This window comes from Candoia aspera, chromosome 5, assembly GCF_035149785.1.
Source record: "Candoia aspera isolate rCanAsp1 chromosome 5, rCanAsp1.hap2, whole genome shotgun sequence".
Lineage (NCBI taxonomy): Eukaryota > Metazoa > Chordata > Lepidosauria > Squamata > Boidae > Candoia > Candoia aspera.
In genome coordinates, this window is record NC_086157.1 from 85594842 (window position 1) to 85616000 (window position 21159).

Here is a 21159-nt window from a genome sequence, read left to right on the forward strand (position 1 = left end):
GAAAGTTTGCATTTGGGTCTGTTTTACCTAATATTTAACAGTATATCTGTTACTGAATATCTGAATATATACTGAAACAGTATATCTGTTACTGCTACTGAAGCCATCCCCAGATATACCTTTGTGGGCAGTTCCAGGCAGGACAGTAGAGCCATTAGCAATGCAGGATGATGCCCCTTCCTGAATTCCCATTCTTGCTTGGTACAATGTGTTTCACTTTAATTCTTTCTTGAACAGATGAAACACACTTCAATTGTCTTTTGTATAAACCTACTGATATTTTAAAATGTTCCCAGTCCTTCTCAAAGACATGCCCATTTCAATTTTAGTACTTACATAATGAAGTGAGACCAAATCCATAAACAATCATCTCTCTTGTTTTTGAATGATAGCAGAACCTTGCTCATTTACGGTGTATTTGGCAACAGAGTCTCTACATCTAATTTGTTCACAATTATTAAATGCACAGAAAATTGTTGAAAAACTGTTTAAAAGCTACTGCATTGCCAAATAATTTTATTTCTTCATTTAATTATAATAATTCATAATATACTTGAATGATACAGGCATTTAGAATAAATTGCAGTTTATTTGTTGATATTTGATTCTTAAGTAAGTGCCTTTTGTAGTTATTCTTCTTTGTGACTGGCTTCATAGTCAAACCTTAAATACTGTTCAATAAAATTATATCCCACATTTGAGCTACAGTGCAAAAGCCACTGGTATATAATCAATTTTTATACACGGTCATACGATTGCCATTGCTCTTTTCCATGAGACTTTAGAAATCTGGTATTCTAGCATTCATTATGGCCCCTAATTACAAGAGAAGCAACACTGATACATAACATTTAACAAAAGTAATCTGATACCATTTAACATGGAGATATTATGGCCTTCAGAATGTACTTAAATCTATTCCACTTGAAGTCTAAACACCCAAACAATTAACAAAGTAAGTGAACAATCTTAGAGGTGACTGCTGCCAACCAGCCTTGCTATTAACATGAATATGATATAATATTGATATGTGTTTGCAAAGTTTTTTGCTAATCTCAGCAGTAGAGTAGTGTGAATAAGTATCAGCAAAGCACAAATTGGGGTGGGTGGGTTGCTCTTTTGCAGGTAAGAGGGTGGAGTGTATGTAAAATTGCTATGCAAAACCAAGCTGAATTGTACAGAGGAGCTAGATAACAAGGAAGTAACTTCATCCAAGATAAAGGAAGTAACTTCATCCAAGTTTAAATGAGTAAGCATTTAACTGTTAAAAAAATATATCAGGAGAATGATCTGCAGTTTTACTAAAGATCACCCCCCACCCAGCAACTACCCCTTCGCCCAGTTCATAGTAGTGACATATGTGAGAAGTGACCAATATAGGGTAAAAGCTCCGCTATTATGGGAAGAGAGACTGGCCATGCATACTCCCATACTAATCCTAATCCTGCAGCTGCAACTGACCAGGCATGTGAATGGGCTGGAAAGCAATGGAAATTCAAGTACTCTGCACACAGGCTCTGCAGAGATTATGAGAATGGAGGCAGCATATCTATCTCTAATTAAGAGCTGTATGAATTCACCTGCAGAAATTAAAGTTGAACTCAATATTGTACTTACCAGCCTTTTTGAGTACAAGAGTCAAACCCCTGCAAAGAGGTTGGTGCATTATTGCTAAATTAACTTTCCTAGGTTGGTGCGTTATTGCTAACTTAACTTTCCCAGCTTTTTTTCTTTTCACCCTTTTCTTTATTTCCCACCCACACTCTAGAATGTAGTATATATTCAGTACTTCTAAGCATTTTGAAATTGACAATCAAAATCCGTCATCCTGCAGACAATAAATTTCCACTGACGATCTCTGCAAAGGAAGAGAAATAGGAAACAAGGTTTAATACACTGTAAAAATGATGACAGGTACCAAACATGTCAAGATTCTGATTTAGATTTAGTTACATTGTGTTCTTATGAGCTCTGGTTTACTAGCATAAGAAAAAAAATCATAAATAAATATTTATTCCTTCCCTCCTTCAGCAAGGTCTCTAGTGTGCTCATGAAATTTGATTTACAATGACTACTAATGATACCTTATCTTCTTGTTTTGGATTGTCTCAAAAGGTTTTTTCCAAAATGCAGCTTTATCCAGGAGCGATGCTCCTTGGAAACAAATTAAAACAGATGCGTTGCATTGCAAAAAGGGGAGAAAAAAACTTTCCATGATTAAAAACGAGCAGATGCAGGGCTATTTTTTTTAGCTCAGATATAATGATTAAGTGGGAGCCAGTTTGGTGCAATGGTTAAAGGCACCAAGCTAGAACTGGGAGAGTATTAATTTGAGTCCTGCCTTAGGCACAAAGCCAGCTGGGTGACGTTGGACCATGCACTCTCTCTCAGCCTAGGAAAGAAGCAACAGCAAACCATGTCCGAAAATCTTGCCAAGAGAACTGCAGGGACTTGTCCAGGCAGTTGCTAGGAGCCAAAAATCACTTGAAGGCACACACACAAAAGAAAGATTTACTACAGCATTGATTGTCCATTGATCTGAATTGCATTTTATCTCAAGAATATTAAGACTACTCTGAAAGCAAACCTGAGCCTATAATTTGCCTGATAGTGCTTCCTTTTGCTCTCAGATATAAAGCATGGTCAGAGATTGACCCCATCATAGATTGATTCTTTCTTTCATTATATTGTTAATTCACCAAATATACAAAGTTATCCTCTTTAAAACTTCACAGCAAAGTATCATAAATTCAGTTGCAGTTTCTTGTGATCCTACAACTTCAAAATATTATTTTAAATTGCCTCAGTTTTTAAAAGAATCTTCCTTCAATTACTCATCTGCCTCAGCAAAGGTGCAGAAGCCAGTTCAGCCAAATAAGTTGGTTAGTTCTAAAAATATTGAAATTAATAGCTTGAATTACTCTACAATATAAATATCAGGATTTAATATATAATAAAATCTTCTCTTCCTATTAATGTCCGTTGCTAATATCTTTCTACACTTGTTAAGCTAATTTTAGAATTACCATTACTGGAGGGGGTCTATTAAGATAACGTTGTGGGGTACAAAAAGTGTGATACCAGTCTGGCTGGTGGCGGGAGGTTAATTGTTATACTGTCTCTCAGAACAGTGTGTGTGCTTTCCATGATGTCCATTGCTCACACCACCCCCTGGGCAACTGTTTCATCTTCACAGACTGTTTTTAATGTTTTACAGTGTAATCATCCATTGCTTACTATTAAGGGAAAGATTAAGCTTTCAACAGCATTTCTGAACCTGACCTTTCTACGCCAGAGAAAGTTGTGGTTGCTCCGCGGATATAATGATCGTAGGTGTACATCATCATGTCCATATCTTCTCCATAGTGTTCTGGATGTTCTGATGTCATCCTTACAAGCCAGGAAAAAGAAAACAAGAACGATTTCTCTATTTTCTACACAAAATGTAGATGAGTATCAGTGTACTTTTCAGATGTTATGACTTTTACTTTTAATAGCCCATTGAGAAACCCACTTATACTTGGGAATCAATTCAGATGGTTATGCACATGCTTGATGAAATCTCAGAAGGTCTAGAGTATTCTTTTTTTTAAGAATTATTTTAAATATTCTAATTACAGAATGTAACATTCCTTGCTCAGAATATTAATTCTTTTTCAAGTATGAAATAATGCTTCCCCAAAGAAAAGCCAGTGGATCCTAGGAATCTGTTCTTCTCCTATTGATACCAATTCCTGTGGATCTGGGAATGGAGATAGAAAAGCTGTGTGTTTTATCAGTTTAATTTTCTATTGTGTCTCTTTTAAAATGTGATATTTAAAGTGGTATTTTAAGGTGCTACATGGAAAGAGCTAGTCATAGCCCACCAGAGGAACAATGTTCTCAACAGTGAGTAATGTGGAGAGTTTTGCCACTAAAATGAGGAGACAGTTCTTTACTTTTAAGTTCTCAATGAATGCAACAAAACATATAGTATACTATCCAAAGCCAATTTAAAAAAGAACAACATATGAATACAGATGGCCATCTTGATCATTGGGACAAAATTCACATGTCAATTTACTATAGGCTTGTTCTTTTTTCCTTATATGTGAGTCAGACCTTGGAATGAATTGGGCCTGAGGCAGTTGTTTTCAGAGAAACTGGCTTTTAATCCAAATAGGTCAGAAACATATGTAAGACCAGAGGAAAGTAGATTGTATTTGAGGGAAGCAGATCAGTTCAGAATGGCCAAAAGGACCTAATCCAAATCAGGCAGGGTTCAAAATTCAAAGGAGTGGGGAGAATCAGAGGCTAGATTTATAGGCCAAAGTGACATGGGTTTACTGATTAAGTGTTCAGGCACTCTGTATTATTGGTGCTGGATCTTAAATGGTATTGTTGAAATTCAAGGCTCAGTCTATCATGCTTATGGTGCAAACAGATCATAGGTGACATGGATGCTGATGTCTGACTAATAGGAGCTATGAGCATTTAACAATATGATTGGTTCCTAGGATTGGGGGCAAATAACAAAAGGTGAATTTATATTGTTTTTCATGTTTAAATGCCTCAGCAGAACAGCACTCCTGAATGAAAGGCAATTGTGAAAGAAATTAATAATGTGGCCCGAGTTGGTAAGCATCCAAAGCTGTACACTGAGGTCACATGTGCCTCCAGCTAATGTTTGTCATCCAAGAGCACCCAGAATCCTTTACTTGATACTTCCCAACATAAGGTTTCTAACTTTCTGGAATTTAGCCTCAATCTATTGGCCCTCATCCAGTCCATCATAGCCCATAAGCCTTGATCTAGCAATTCTACCACCACTCCTGAATCAGTGCCTCTGACTTTCAACTCATGAAGCTGGCCCAGTGTGATGTTGGAGCCTACAATATTGAATGCCACTGAGAGATTGAGAAGGGTAAACAGGATGGCATTTTCCTTTTCTCTATCTCATAAAAATTCATCTTCTGGGTGACCAAGTTAATCACAGTGCTGAAACCAGCCTTAAGTATTGAGAATTTGATGGTTCCAGAAAATCTGTTTCATCTAGGAGTTGTGCAGTCATCCAGACATACTCTTTCCTCCCAAAGGGGAGGTTACCAATGGGATAGTAGTTTGATAATATCTTGGGTCCAGAAAGGTCATCTTGGAGTACAGTATATCCATCTCCTCAGCTTTATTGGCTGAAACTGATCCTGCAATAAATAATTGCACAATATGCCGATCACTCCCCTAGATCAGCTTCAATTTTGACACCATATTGGTTCAGGTTTGAGTGATTTTATTTATCATAAACTACTTACATCACTTATCGAAGCCAGGATATGATCAATTAGTCACACTAATACCAACTATATCTCTAACTACCCCAAAAAAGCTCTAATTGGTAGTTCAGTGTGAATGCAATATTGAAGGAAAAGTCTTCATGCCACATGGTAGGCATGATAATGGGCTGTGATATGTGCTAAGTCTTGCACAATCTGTGCTGTAGCTGTGGGGCACACATATATACATAGCCATTGTGCTATTTCTTCTCAAGGTAAGCAGTAGTATGCAGAGTGCAGAAAAGGAGTGAGAAATAGTAAGCCAAAGAAATTAAAGGTATGAAGTAAGAAAAAGAAACATAGCTTAAGTTGTGCCAATATTATTCACTAAAACTTTCCAAACTTTTCTAGCTTTGCAAACCATCCTAGCTTCTATCGTGTTTCTATACCATTTCATACCTTGTCTTTTGTTCTTTAAACTACTCACTTTTCTGAGAGTTTCATGAACTCATTCAACATGACATCCTCTTCCGCTCAACTCACTCACCCATCCTTCATGTATTTACTTTGCCATTCAATCCTCATTCATCCTCTCCATGTGACAAACCACCCCAACATACTTTTTTTTTACTGGCAACCTTTTTATTCACTTGCCTTGATTCAGCACCTGTAGTTCTTGACTCTGGATCTTCTTGTTTTATTACACACAATTCTTAAGTACCCATTCCCCTCCATTAAACTTTCTTTTATGTTTCTCTTAATTATTCTACTCACACTTCCACGAATCAAAGTGCTTAGAAGCATGATCTTATATACAACCAGATTTCCTCTTTTGAGAAACATTTGTTCCTTGCAATTGACTACATGTTACCCACAGGATTCTTGCACATCACTTTCATTCCAAATCTTTCTGCCACTTTTATTTAATTCATTCACTCTCCTGAGGCTCCCCTTCACTCACATCCAAAACAACATTTTATTTCCCTCAAAACTGTTCTGAATTTTCTCTGCACCTTTGAGTCTTAACTGCTCCTTGTTCTCTTTGACTACATCTTTGCAAGGAGCTTTCTGGTGTTGCATCTAATGTTTTATGTGTTGAATCTAATGTTTAATATCATGTATTGTTTAATCCAATCTAATGTAATAGTAGTTAAGTAATATAACAGTAATTAAGTACTCAAATGTTTAGTGATGCTTAATTTAATATTTAATTTTGTTGAATCTAATGAAAATTTATTTTCTGATTGTCATTGGGGAATTCCAGATGACCAGTCTTTGCATCACCTCATGCTTCTGATTCAACAATCAAAATACAACTGGGATTGCCCAGCATGTTTTGACTATTTCCACATCTGTTAACATACCAGGATACTATAGGAAAAACGGAGAGCTAATCACCACTTGCTCTTCAAAGACAATAGTGAAGGACAGAGAACTGTCAGCCAATCAGTGCCGCTAGACATCAATGAATGCCTCATTGCATCCCCTCATACCAAAACATATATCCCTTCCCTCTTGTTTAAAAAAAAATAGCGGAGATGAAAATTGCTGTTGCAGTATGGTAGCTGGGGGAAGCGTGCCTCTTTCTTATGTTGGCCTGAGACAGCCTGTGCTTCATCCCCATCCCTAGTGATGCCACCACTCTACTGCAACAGGATTCCATAGGATGGAAGGCAATGTGAGCCAGATGTCACCTCAAATCCCACAAATCACCCATAAGACAGCAAACTGCCACCATTTGTGCAAGATATTTTAGCTTGAAAGAGAATTTCCCCATTAGAAGGAAAACTAAAGACTCCAGTAAAGAAAACTGGGACTTAGTGCTATGATAAGCATATAGTCACAACGTCATTTGTTCTGGGTGGTAGGATGGTGTTCAGTTTGATTCAATAATGGAACTGGACTCTCATCTGGAAGAGCCCAGTATTATCCAAAGATAGTGGGGGGATTTAGTAAAAACTCTTTTTTGCAGTAGGTCAGTTTCATTCTTCTAGGCAACATGGTGCCTATCAGGATATTTATCTTATCTGACTTTAATTTTTTAGTTTTTGAATTAAAAATAATGAAATTGGAAATATCCATGCTGTATCAGCTTTGAGCATATCTTCATTTTGAGGACTGCTTCATCTACATTCTTAGAAAATAATAATGGTGGGTAGATACAGCCAATACTTGGTTTGAAAATATGCCTACCTGTTCAGAAGTAAAAAATAAAGGGATGAGGAGGTGGGAACATATCTGGAAGCTAGAGGAGTCAGCAGGGTATAACATTACCAGTTTGCCTGAAGGTAAATGGTCAATTTCTGACTGGCTGCAGTTCCCACGGCTTATATTTTGTGCAAACATCCACAAAATTCCACATACATCAACCACCCCAGAGAGGTTGCATGTCTTTATACTGTTCAATAAGATGACTTAGAGAAAAAAAAACATAGTAAGTTATGGTAACTTGCCCAAAGTGTTAACAAACAGAGATGAAGAATGTGGAGTTTCATTTTGTTAACACCGTACAATGGCGTCTATCTGTCTATGCGTCCCTAGCTATTTTTCGTGATTACAGAGAATAAAATTACTCTATATTTCCCCATAATTAAGCATATAATCCACAACTTTGTTGGGTAAGTTTACTTTTTCATATAAACAGCATATGTGATTTAATTACAGGTCATTCTTCCACTTGTTTCCTTATTTTTCAAAAATTCAATGCATCGTCTAAACATTAGCTGTAACAGAACAGCGTTTCTTAAGAAATAAGAAGAGCACCAAACAGTAAACTCTGAAATTCTGGAACTATTTAAAATTCAGATTGATTGTATTATGTAAGGCACTTTCAGCTTTTCCCTTGCCTACGCCATGTGTGTGGAAGCAAGAAAACCTAGGCAAACATTTGTTTCTTATTTGATTAAAATTGCACACTGTTCCTGTCATCTTCTCCAGGTCTCCAGATAGTCTCTTGAAGGGTCTTCCTATGATAGAGTTCTGTGCAGCACAAATGTGGTTCTGCAGTGGCTTGTTCTCTGGGAAGACAGACCCAAGAATGTGATAGAGGGAATATAGCTTGTGAACACATTTGTACAGTCTCATCATGTAGCACAGGCCATTGTTTCAAACTGCACGAGGTGCAATCCTGAACAAAGTTGTCCCACCAACCTAACCAAGAAGAGACAGGAAACAGAATCTGCAACTGACAGAATAACTTGCCTGAAAGAACTGAGGCTGAACTTGAGAGGAACAGAAACGAAAGTAACAGTGGCAACTAGCTTACCCTTTCAACAGCTCTTCTTGCTTTTTTCAAAGCTGGCAACTGCTCGTTCTGTTTCTGAGAATCCCCTTAAGAGTCAAGCTATGTAATAATGGCAAGATTTCCAGGGGCATCTATTGAGAGAATATGTCTATGTTTTTTCACTACAAATAATCCTCAAAAAAGGCTAATAATAATGAAATGTAAAACTAATATAAATTATGATAAAAGAATGAACAGAATCATCTCAAAACTCATAAAAATATGCTGAAAATAAAAATTGTGCCTAACCCCCAGTACCCACTATAATAATGTCTGCTCTGGTGTAAATTTTCTGTGCCATCTTTCAACACCCTAGCACAATTTTATGCTGTTTTGCCAAATGCTGATTTACTATTTCTGTTCTTTGCAGTAAGCCCCCAAAAGGAGATGGGTGGTTGTATTGTAGAAAGGCTGAACATTCAGCAATGGAAACGCAAAACTCATGTTCCCCTAGTACTTGCTTTGCCAGCGAAATATTCCATGAACATCATGACCTTGATAAATGGGAAACTATTTGGTTTCCCAAATAGAGAAGAGCTAAGCAATGTGGGGGAGCTTCCTTAAAAGAAAATGGCCTCTAAGGGCTACTGAAGAGGATGAAGTTGAATTGTTGCAACTTGGTGAGGCAGGTTTTAGGAGGGTGATTTAAAGCCTATCTTCTTTTTATACACACAGAAGAAAAAAGAAGAAGCTTCTGTCACCAAAAACTGGTAATCTGCTGTGAACTTTGGCCACAGGTTGGAGACTACAAGCTAACTCTGTGCCATCTATGGACTGTGATTGCTGATCTCTTGCATTGTGGGAAACAGTCATGTCTGTTAAGGCACATGTGCTCTAAGAGTGGGCAACCAATAGCCCAAATGCTTCATATGCCCTCTTGGATTTTATATTTATTATTGTATTTTATAATAATTGTAATGTGTCTGGTTTTATGAGATTTTAATGTTTATGATCGGAGTTTGATTTTATTGTAAACCACCCAGAGTCCCTCTCTTGGGGGAGATGGGTGGTAATTAAATTTGAATAATAAATAAATAAATAAAGATGCATCCACTTCTTATGTCTCCCAAAGATTCTCCAAAGGATAATGAGGGTGGGATGACGATGGGACCCAGCATTTTCAGACCTTGAGCAGCAATTCAGAAATGAAATGAGTGCCTTAAAGCAAGGTTTCAATCACATACACACTCCTTAAACCCTGCCCCAAACAGGCTGAAATATTTGGCCCTGCCCTTGCCTCTGACATCATGACATCTGCAGCCATACCTCCTGCACCTGTCAGAAGTGTGTGTGTATGTATATCTGTGTGTCTAAAATATTCCATAGCTCCTGGAAGTTGACCATCCCTGCTATAAGTCTTTGACAAATGTGGCAGGAGTGAGAGAAAGCAGCTGTGGAAACAATCAATCTTTTGGGACTCAGTTTCTCTGGGCTTTGGGAGAAGAGAACAATTATAAACAATACAGTATGTGTAGATGTCCAGTGCTCCAGGAACATATGTTTATGTTGAGAACGTCAAGTGAAGCAGTTCCATGTTTTCCCCTTTGCATATAGATATAGATAGAATTAGTGGAATTATTTTGTAATGACACATTCACATCTGCAATGAATTTACTCGGTTGATATTCAACATTATTTTTCATTCTTTCCAGACAAATGCTGAAAGTTTCAGGACACTTGACTTCACATGATAGAACCATAAAACGTATTTGATTATTTGAGCTTTCCCAGGGAAATGCCTGGGTTTATCTTCCAAGCTCATATTATGATTGAGTCATAAAACTGCCCTAGATGCAGGAACAAGGTCTGTCTTAAACCAGATGCAGCTATAATGAGATTTCACTGGTTCTTAATACATTGAGGATAGAAAGCTGCTCATAGGCAACACAAATAGTTGTTTGCAAGCAAGAGTGGGCATTTGTACCAAGCCAAAGAATTTTGCGCATAAAGTTTGCTTATGTTTTCTCAACAAACAATGTATGGGCTAAATCAGAGCTGAGTGAGAAATCCATAATGCATGTACTGACCAATGCATCATTGTGATGCATTTTTTGTACAACATGATAGTGTAAATCACTACAGTGCAGTGGTCAGTTTGTGCCCTTGGGGGCTTCTTGTGCACATCCTGACTCAGTCCAGAAATTACTTGGTGAACAATTCAGATTTCAGTCTCTGGAATGGATAATAATACTCACTTAAATTTACAAGGATTTATGGTGAAATGTGCCATTACTGAAAATTTCTAGAAAAGAAGTAGCTAGATAGACCTGGAATATGCACCCTTACACAGGGATTCCAAAAGTAGCAATACAGTGTTTTAAATGTGATTAGTACCAGAGGATTCAAACATCTGTTTCAAATTAAGCAGAGACCTTCATGATAGACTTCAGCAATAACATTAACAAACTACTTTTCATAACGCACAATTAGTTCTTTAAATGAAGGTGTAGAACATCAGCTGACCATTGAAGAATGTTCAGAAGTTTAATTTGTTTCAAGATTCCTGGATCTTCCAGCTGTAGGTTTATTTTTATTCAAATTCATACACACTACAGCTTCATGTAGATTAACAGATGGTTAGACAAAGGCTTCAGATCAACTGTTGCACAAATCTACCATTGACACTTCATGTATGATTTAGGGGCACTTCTTTACTGCAGCCTTAAGCTGCTCAAGTCCTGTGATGATGCCAGATGGACTCTAAGTCACTTTAAGAACATTCTGTCCAGATTGGGATGCTTTGGCAGTGGCTTGCCAGGTGTTCAGGTTGGACTGCCAGTGATCATCACCCCCATTGGGCAATTCACCTGCTGCTGCAATTTCCTAACTTTCCATGCCAGGAAAGTAATTGCCAATCTCTTTCCTTTCTGTGGGCAAGTCTTACTAAACATTCTTATTGTTTAATTATTGTGAGTATTTTGTTATTAATCTGGGTTTCAGAAAGGGCTGACTAATTGGCAGAGTTGGCTCAAGGTTTTAAATCAGTGCATAATTATTTCAGAATATCCTCCCCTGCCCCAATTCAATGGAACTTATTTCTTAGTAGATATATCTGCCTACAAAGGGAGCAACCCATCCCCCTAACATAAAAAGTAATTTAGTACAAAATACATACCTCCATTTACCTAGGATGACTAGGGTGACCTTGAGACAGATAATGAAATGAAGGAGTTCAAAGGACAATTTTGTAGTGATGGGTGATTTCAATCATCTTTATATAAGATAGATAAATATACATTATGGTCCAGACAGAGAGGTAACATTTTGGGGTTCCACAAATGATTATATCATGAAACCAACCAAAGAAGAGATGAATTTGACTTGTTATATGTGATGAAAGGTGAACTTAGTTGAACAGTTTGGAAACAGTGATCTTTGCTCTAGTAAATGTAATTTAGGTGTATATAGTAAATTACCAAGTCAACAGTTGTTCATAGTTTTATAGCTGGATTTTATATCTGCAAAATCGCAGGATAATTTCTTGTATTTTTGTCTCCACACTACCAGTCATTGGAGAATCTTTGTATTATCTGAGCACCTGATGTGATCCGTCTTGCATACTAAAACCTACACTTATCTCCCCTATAAGAGAGAAAAGTAAACAAAATGGATCTGTTGAAGCTGCCTTTCAGGTTCAGGTTCTTCTTCTCCTAGTGTAAGCACAGAGTGATCTGATCTGCATCCTAATCCTTCCTAAACAGTCCATCTGTTTATAAAAATCCCACCATCACTCACAGTCCTGCATTGATGCAGCTATTTTTAAAAACCTAATTGACTTTAATGGACAATGTTTTAAACCCTGTGCCAATAGTTCTCTCTCTCTCTCTTTCTCCACACACACACACACACACACAGACGCATATACAATACTAGGCCTAACTTAATATTTATACTGTAATTGTCATCATACCAATGGCAAAATAGTGAAAAATAATTACACTGATTTCAGCAGTTGTGGGGCCTCAGATTGTCCATCTCTGCCAATTCTTCCCTTTTCCAGTGCTAGCTGCTGATCTTGAATGTACATAATAAAGATACTGCCTTAATATGGATTAGACAGTACAGTTTTGTGAACTCACCAACATGAGTATGGACATCTCCGACTGTACCGGCAACAATAAAACTGCCACTCTCGATCAAGCACAGATGGAAAATATTGGCTTTGGAATCCTGCCACCAACCCATTATTTGAACATGTTTGATACCTGGGGGAAAAAACCACACTTTTACAAATATAAACATTATGAAAATAAAACTATGATTACAAGCCCTTCCTTGCAGATTATTAGAAACTGGTAGCAACCCACCATCATCCTGATGGGAATTACTAATGACCAGATCCTCATCACCAGTTTTTCCTCTTAAAGAACCATAAGAAAGGAGATGAAAATGTGACTGTTGAAGCTGTCCATCCATCTGGTAGGTTTTTTCCCATTTAAATTATAGCATTTATTTTTTAAATTCACATCGGAGCTATAAATTAGTACATGCATTTCTTTTTGTTTTGAGTAAATCGAAGTGACCACCCTAAAGCCAGTGGAAAGGAATGCAGGGTTCTCTTCCTGTTTCCCTCCTCCATCTCAGTCTTAATAAGTCTGCTTAGTCAAACTTCTAACCACATGAAATATCTCCCCATATTGCCATTTTTGTTTCCTGAAAAGCTATAACCTTTTTTTTCCCCAGAAAACAGAGGTCAAACCATATTGTTCTTCCATTTTTTAATAATACAATGTGTGAAAATCTTGGCTTCATCCTCTGTACTGTTTGCTCTGGAGGAAGAAAAATAGATCTGCAGACACATAGTATTGTTCTCTAGGCACTTAGAGCCCTGATTTTCACTCTCCAGACCCTTGAAATCGTTTTGAAAATGGCTTGTGGTTATCCTCACCACAACTATCTTTCAGATGCAGAGGACTCAGCAGGAATCAATCAGCATTCCCCACCACTGAGCAATAAGGAGTGCAGAAATCAACATTTACCACTCTGGTTTATTGTTCTATTGTGGTCGCATCTGACCCCGCCAAGGGCCAGATACAACTGAATGGATAATTGGATTCGATTCATTGTTCTTAGGCCACACTTCTTTCCTCCTTAGCAGTTAAAAACAGCCAGGACTGCTTTGAAGATAAGCAGTAAAGCCACCCTTAAACCCACAATGATTTAAGAAAATAATTGTGAAGATACTATGGTGCTGTGGCAGCTAATCCTGCCATGTTGGGGGGGGGGGGGAGGAAAAGCAAAGGAGCCAGAAGACAAGGTGGGATGGAAGTTCCCACCAAGAAGATAATGTCCAACCTGAAAATCCAATGCTTCTGATAAAAAAAAGTTGTTGCTGCTGTTGTTATTGTTTCCTTCCTGAGTCCTAGCTAAGCCAGACGTTAATCACCTCAGCCTCCCAAAAGAGACAACAGTATAAAAAATACGAGGGGAAATCACCATCAATCCAACAGCATCACCAAAGCCCTCTACGGAAATTCCCTCTGTTTTTAGTTTTTCCTCTGCTGTTTAAATTCTACACCAGGACAAACATTCATAGCCCCAGTGTTTCAAACCTAAATGGGGGCACACATGTAACATTGTGTATCGAAGGTATCTGCACATCTCCCCCCCTGCTGACTGTGACCTATCTATTCTAGCTTCTGTGCGCTGAATCAGCTTTCTTTGTGCACCTTACCCTTCCCCCTTTTAAAAAGAAAACGCAGTAGCTTGTGCTTCAGAACAGATGTTAGTTCAGGTTTCCCTGACCTGCTTTTCAGATATATTGGACCATCCTTTTTGGTTGCCCATGCTGGTTCAAGAATTATAAGGCTTAAAGTCAGTACATTTGGAAAAGACCAGGTTAGAGAAGGCTGCCCTAACTTGTAAACATTCATTAAATCATAGTTTATTGATTCAGATGCAATGGGAAACTATTGCCCTACAATGCCCTACATGGCATGGGGCCAGGTTACCTGAGGGACGGTCTCATCCCCATCACATCGGCCCGCCCCACCCGAACATCCAGAGAGGGCGTGCTACAGACCCTGTCTGTAAGAGAATTTCATGTGGCGGGGTCCAGGAAGCAGGCCTTCTCTGCAGTGGCCCCCGCCCTTTGGAACATCTTGCCCCTGGAGGTGAGGCAGGCCCCTTCACTCCTGACCTTCCAGAAGGCCCCGAAGACTTGGCTCTGCCGTCTCACTTGGAGCAGGAAAGTGGGTAACCATTTTTGGGGGTGGCTCGCACCCTAGACCCCCTCCCACCAGCTTGGAATTTTATAGCCTCTTGGATCTTATATTTATTTATTGCATTTTATAATTGTAATGTGTTTGATTTTTATGAGACTTTAACATTTATGGCTGTAGCTTGATTTTATTGTAAACTGCCCAGAGTCCCTCTTTTGGGGGAGATGGGCAGTAATTAAATTTAAATAAATAAATAAATAAACAAACTATGTAGTTTAAGAAGACATTTATAAAAGAAGTGCCTATGTCCAGGTATAAGAGGAAATGAGTGACAAAGACAGAAGATACAAACAAGACTAATTCTAATAACAAAAGTAGATTGTTATAGATTTAGTATTTTCAGATGGAGAAGTCCAAAGTAAGGAACACATTATGAGGCCATAAGGAGAATAAAAAACATCAAGGACTAGCACCATTTTGGTGCAAGGGCTAAACATCTCTAGGGAGGCATTGTTCCTCTTCCACTGTGATACTTCCCTTACCCTACCCTATCAGTTGCAAATACAGTAGTAGTTTAAAATGTGCACACACAAAAACACTAGCCTAATCAATGCTGCTGATAGTCTTCACCATTTTAATATACCTGCAATATCTATGGGGTCCCTGCATAGTGGCACTTGAGAACAATAGTCTGTTGTGGTTTCAGAGGCATTATGAGGAAATTAAATGATGGTCTGCAGTCACAATTGCCCAAACTCCAGCACTCAGTGGCCCTTGGGTTTTGAATAGCCCAGAGAGAACTGGTATTCCTGAGTGGCTATAGTTGGCTTTTGGGATCCATAGTGTAGTCATTCCAGAAGCTGACTAGCAATAGACTAATGTTGAACCACAAGATATTACCACTGTTTTGTGCAACTGCTTTTCCAAATCACAAGCCTCCATCTGGACTCTAGGGTACTTTGCTCATACCTCCCCACCCAACCATCATGTTCCTTGTTGGTGTGTCCTTATGACAGCCTAGTATGTTCATGAAGGGAGTCGTCAGTAAGGATGTGCAGCATTTCAGAAATAATTCAGAAAAGGTGTTTTGGCATTTTTGGGAGTGAGAACATCACCTATATCTGCAACTCTTTAAAGCATCTGCCTCTTTTCCAAGGGTAGCATGGCTGCCCTTTACAGTTGCATATGTTTCTGGGAAAAGATACGAATGCTTAACAGAATTACTAATAGGTGCTACATTTGCACCCCCATGGGCTCCAAAACACTTTTTTGGAACTGAATTCAAAGCATCTCAGAGCCCTAGTTATTAGTACTGAAGCTATCACCAGCAAGAGTACAGATTTTATCCAGAAGTGTTGTTACAGATTAAAGGTAAGTGTTTTTGTCAGGCTGGCACAGAAGCCAAATCTACCAGTCATTAAAAGGAAGTCACAATTGTAGCTATTTTAATTCAAGGATATTGGAACTGTTACACAGAAGCAGAGATCCCTGTACTTTGTCGTTTAAAGCAGAGCAGATAAACAGGCATTGTTTATTCATCTGTTATTATCAAAGCCTGTGTTATTCTTTGAAGTACATTAGTTCATTTGCTTTTCTTTTCCCAGAACTGACATGCTTATTTCTGATACGTCACTATGTAGCATTTCCATAAAATAAATCTTCAAATTAATGACTTGATTTATTACTTACCAAGGAAGCTGTTATCCTCAAAATGATATAAAGGTAGAAGCTGGAGAGAAAATGCTGTATGCTAGGTTAAAACTTTTAATCCAGCCTTCAATTTCAGCTTGTTGATTAATTGATTGATGTCACAAATCAGAGATATCCCTAAGAAACATTACCTCTTATGCTTTCATTTGCATTAACTAGTCCTTCTTTATGTTTGCTTTCCATCTTGCCAGCAGCAAAAGTAAGAAATGGCTTAGATAAATGGTTGCATTTGAACATAACTTTTGGGCTATGCTCTGGATTATATTGCCTCATTTAATGATATGGACTGACTTTATGAAGGGTACTATAATATCCTAAAGCAGAGGCTGGCAACACAGCACCTGCCAGATGCTGGGTCATCCACGGGATCCTCCAAATTACATACTTTCTAAAACTGGTGGATTTTCACAAGAGCATAAAATCTTATGAGATTACCTCCAGTAATGGGGAAGGGACTGTAGAACAAAGACTTCCTGTTTTGAAGACTTCAGATTCAGTCCTTGAAATCTCCAGGAAGGCAGGAATAATTCTGGCCTGAAATCCTGGACAGCTGTTGCCCTTCAAGACTAGTAATGTTGGAATTGATGGATCAAAGATCTGACTCAGAGTAAGACAGCTTCTGAGTTTTCTATACTTTTGTAAAAAATTAAAGGTGACACAATAGAAAGGCTTGTGTTCCACTATCATCTCTAATTAAGCTGCTTTGCAGGGCAAAAAATAAACTTCTCTGCTGTGACCCAGCCATAATGGAGACAGAAAAGGCCTCTGAAATCAATCAATCCCTTATTAACCATTGGAAGTCCTGGGTACTTTCTTAGCCTACAAGGTTTTTGTGAGGCTAAAATTGTATAAAAATATCCCACGCTGAGGCCTTGGGATTTAGTCTGATGCTTTATTAACCCTCACGCTTCCTAGGCTAAGCATCACTGCTATCTGATATCTGTGCAGATGTGGAGAAATTTACTTCTTTGCTTCCTAACTATAATGATACATGTTATATATTTATTGCATATATTTAATTATTTGTTTGCTTTTTCATTTTAAATAAACCCATCCAGGTCTTCCTTCACCAAAGAAACTGTCAATCCCATCTTTTTTATCATTTTTCTTCCTCTTTAGCATAGCTAGAATCCAGGGTTATCTAATGAAGTGGGATGTGGCAAGATTCAGGACATACAGTATAAAAGAAAGTTCTTCTTTACATAGTACATAACTAAACTGTGGAGTTTGCTAGCCAAAAACAGAGTAATATAGGCTACCTTGAATGGCTTTAAAAGAGGATTAGAGAAAACCGTGGAAGATAAAGCTGTCACACAGTTAGTAAACAGGATGGCTACTGCATTCAGTATTCAAGATGGCAGATCTTTTGATATCAGTTTCCAAAGAGCACCAGTGGATATTCTTGCCACATAACAAGCCCCAAAATAAGGTACAATTTATAAAACTGTAATAAAATGATGGATAATATTGTCAGAACATGGGCAGCTTTATTAATATTTTTTATTTAAGCAAATTATTTTTAGCCTGTATGAATAGCATTCAGATTGAGAGTATGAAAGGCTACAAACATGGGCAAGTGGTGCATTTACAGTGGGCTGGGAGTGGGTGGAGGAAAATGTCAGCCATTCCTGCATGGGTGGCCTATACTAGTGATTGGGCAAGCAGGCCTAAATTAGTCATAACTAAGCCCCATTGAAATGAATGGACTTGATTGAGGGATTTTAATCCATCAACTCATTGCTTTCACACCACTAAGCAACAAATTTTCTAAAATTCCGTAATAGCAGCTAAGAGTAGAACTGGTTAGCAGTTAAATTCAAAACACATTAAACAGGTGGCAGATTAAATTAGATTTATTTATCATGAAAGGGTTAAAAAAAGGAACAAATTGTATTCCTTTACTGTCATGACGAGAGACACCACATTTTAATTGTAAATAAGAAACAATTTCTTATTTTTGTGCCAAGTCTTGAATAGGACAGAGCTCTTGCCCTCATGTCCTGTGTAATTCCTGTGGCATCTTATCATGCTCTTATGAAGCCTATACATGAAACCTAATCTTCCTCCTACTCCAGTACTACTTCTTCCATGTTTTATTTATATGCTACTCATATGAATCTTGAAATAGAAGGTTGGAGAGGATAAGATGGTGGGTGGTTCAGCAGAGGTCTTGTTATATTCTTGTGTTCTACATTTATTATGTGTGTGTGGAGGGGAGGGGAAAAATACTGATTAAATAAGAAACATTTTAAAAACAATATTTAAAATACCATATCAGGTAATGGTTAAGGTGCTTCGCAAGAAACCAGGAAACTTTGAGTTTTACCATAGAAGTCAGCTGGGTGAGTCTGGGCCAGCCACTCTCTTTCTCAGCCAATCTATCTCACATGGTTGTTGTTATGGGGAGAATAGGAGGAGAGGGCATTACATACACCGCCTTGAGTTATACAAAATAAAGGCAGGATATTAATCAAACAAACAAATAAACAAACAGATAATTCCATTCTGCAAAAACAGCAGTCTTCACTCAAAGCTTCTTTTTACAAGAGCCAGATGATTTTTGCAATGGTCCCTTAAATATTTTGTACATTAATAACAGAATTTACTTTCAAGTCCTTGGGATCTGAACGTTGTAAACAAATACGTTTTAAAATTTTTATTTCTTTTTGTCCTCAAAAATTAAAAGAAAAATGATGGCACTGCATAATAAGGGAAGTACTTAACAGTGACATGTATATGTTTAACTGAATGGACATCTTTGTTCAGAAGATTATCTTGGCATCTATACAATTTTTCATGGCAGTCAAATGTGAATGGTGACTTAAAACCTCAGTCTGCACTTCATTATCTGTCAATTAAATAATTGAGCATTTGTTATCCTTTAATGTTAAAACAAGACATGAACCAGATCTGTGATTCAGCCCCAGTAGTACCAGCTATGCCCATGTTTTGAAACTCAGTCTGCAGTGGGCCATTCCTTAAACTGCCTTAAGATCAATATTTGTTGCAGAGAGTTAACTGTGATATAACTAAAGTTATGATTGCATATATATATTTATATATATTTATTTTTATTCTGCCATAATGTTTTTCTTTGGGTTTTTTTTTTTTAATTTCACAAGTTCTCCTGGTGCTTCAAGAAATTTGTCTAGCTAGAGCTAATAATGGAACAAAACCAGTGAATATCTACATGGCAAGCATTTTTTCTCCTCCCTACAAAAAGCAATAACAAAAATAATACAACTGTCTGTCATTAATGTAGTTCCTCAAAAAGCTGAGAAAACTTGTAGGATAAATGCAATAAATTAAAGAACTAATGATTAGTTTATTTAATTAAAAAAATTAATGCAATAAATTTTCTTCCTTTCCCTCAAAAGAAAGGGAAAAGGTTACCATTCTTCATCCGTAGAAATGAATAATGATATCATTACTACAGAACACCAGACTGATACTAACTTAACAAATTATTATGGTAATAACATTCAATTCTGCATTCATGATCTCTTTTGTTATTATGAAACATTGCATCAGCCTGACAACACAAGACAAGGAGCCTGAGTTTAAACTTGGTGTCCTACCATTGCAGTCCAGCTCTGTTGATCTCTTCCCACCAACATTCAGAAAGCTCTCCAAGCGTATCTGGGGTAGGCATGCAGGCATAGTTCCACAATCTGTCAGACCCTTCTTTCTTGCTGAATGTGCTCCTCACAGCCACTATCACTTGCCCATGAGGGCACTGGAAGCTGAAACCCTGCCGGTACACATTAACCCAGTCATCATTACCCCTGTAGTCATCATAGGAATGATAAAAGTCCCCGTATTGGCCCCATGCCACTGTGAATAGTGGCAGGAACATGCAGAGAAGAAAAAGCTCCATGTTGTTGAGCTTCTGGCTATAAAAATCCCAACTGGCGTTGTTGTGCTGGCTTTTTTATAACCATGTCTAACATTTGGATTCCAGATGTGGAACAACTAGCTCCAAATGCTATGTGTCACTGTTTAGTCAAGATTTCTGAGCAAAAGAATTGGCTGCAGATACATTTAATTAGTTTTAAGGTGGAATTTTATAAGCACTCTAATCCTTAGCATAATCAGGACTGGGATATCCTAGGACTATAAATCATTTATAATCCCAGATGCACCTATATGTAAGGAATTTGATAACATATGTTTTTACAGTAGCTAAAGTAGGAGAAGAAAGAAGCCATTTCAGCTTTAAAGCAATGTTACTATAAGCAGTGGAACAATGGAATTCTTGGAATCACAGGGAAATAGTATCAGGTTGCGATTTTCTGTGATTTGATAAAAGCTGTTTTGATAAATATGGTTAATTAAAATATACAGTCCCTGATTCTATTGTGTTCATAGGAGCTACCGAGCTGGATACATGGTGCTGTCAGAAAATCAACAAATCAGTGGGAAAAAATAAGCGGAGGAAAAATGGACTATCCATGTGGACTAAGTCCAGCTACCTTGCATGAACAGTTGATGGATGCCCCTTCTAGATCACAGAAGGATTCCCCCCTCCCAGCAATGTTTCAAGGACTGTGCCTCATCTACTGAAGAATATACATGTGGAACTCCCCTACCTGTATTTGGGAAGGGAGGGGAGGGCAGAGGGTTTTTAGGTCTTGGTCTCAATCTCAAAAGGGACATCAAGGCACTTCTCCTCTCCCCTCCCTTTTTTTTTTTTACTATACTGTACCTATTCAAATGATGTCTGGGTCGTATTTATATATTAAATTGTTGTTTTTAT

At 37.8% G+C, this 21159-nt stretch overlaps 1 protein-coding gene across 2 annotated transcripts; it reads right to left on the reverse strand.

Annotated features, from left to right (window-relative positions):
- Positions 1-511: 511 nt before the first annotated feature.
- On the reverse strand, positions 512-20362 carry DPT (dermatopontin). Of its 2 annotated transcripts, XR_010068096.1 has the most exons (5): positions 19982-20362; positions 12612-12737; positions 3283-3390; positions 1723-1858; positions 512-1689 (listed from the first exon to the last, which is right to left on the reverse strand). XR_010068096.1 is itself a non-coding variant. In XM_063305636.1 (4 exons), exons 1-4 carry the CDS (start codon positions 20278-20280, stop codon positions 1792-1794), a joined length of 600 nt encoding a protein of 199 aa, XP_063161706.1. In that variant the 5' UTR covers positions 20281-20362; the 3' UTR covers positions 1696-1791. The 2 variants fall into 2 exon arrangements, 1 of the variants encoding a protein (XP_063161706.1); XM_063305636.1 differs by lacking the exon at positions 512-1689 and having other exon boundaries at positions 1696-1858.
- Positions 20363-21159: the final 797 nt, after the last annotated feature.

Bases quoted from the DNA above. Each gene is read 5' to 3' on its own strand.
- DPT (XM_063305636.1), bottom strand. From the start codon at position 20,280: ATGGAGCTTTTTCTTCTCTGCATGTTCCTGCCACTATTCACAGTGGCA. The intron at 3,391-12,611 runs GTGAGTTCACAA...CTGGCTTGTAAG, and splicing joins AGATGTCCATACTCATGTTG to GATGACATCAGAACATCCAG. The intron at 1,859-3,282 runs GTCAGGTTCAGA...CTTCCTTTGCAG, and splicing joins ACTTTCTCTGGCGTAGAAAG to AGATCGTCAGTGGAAATTTA.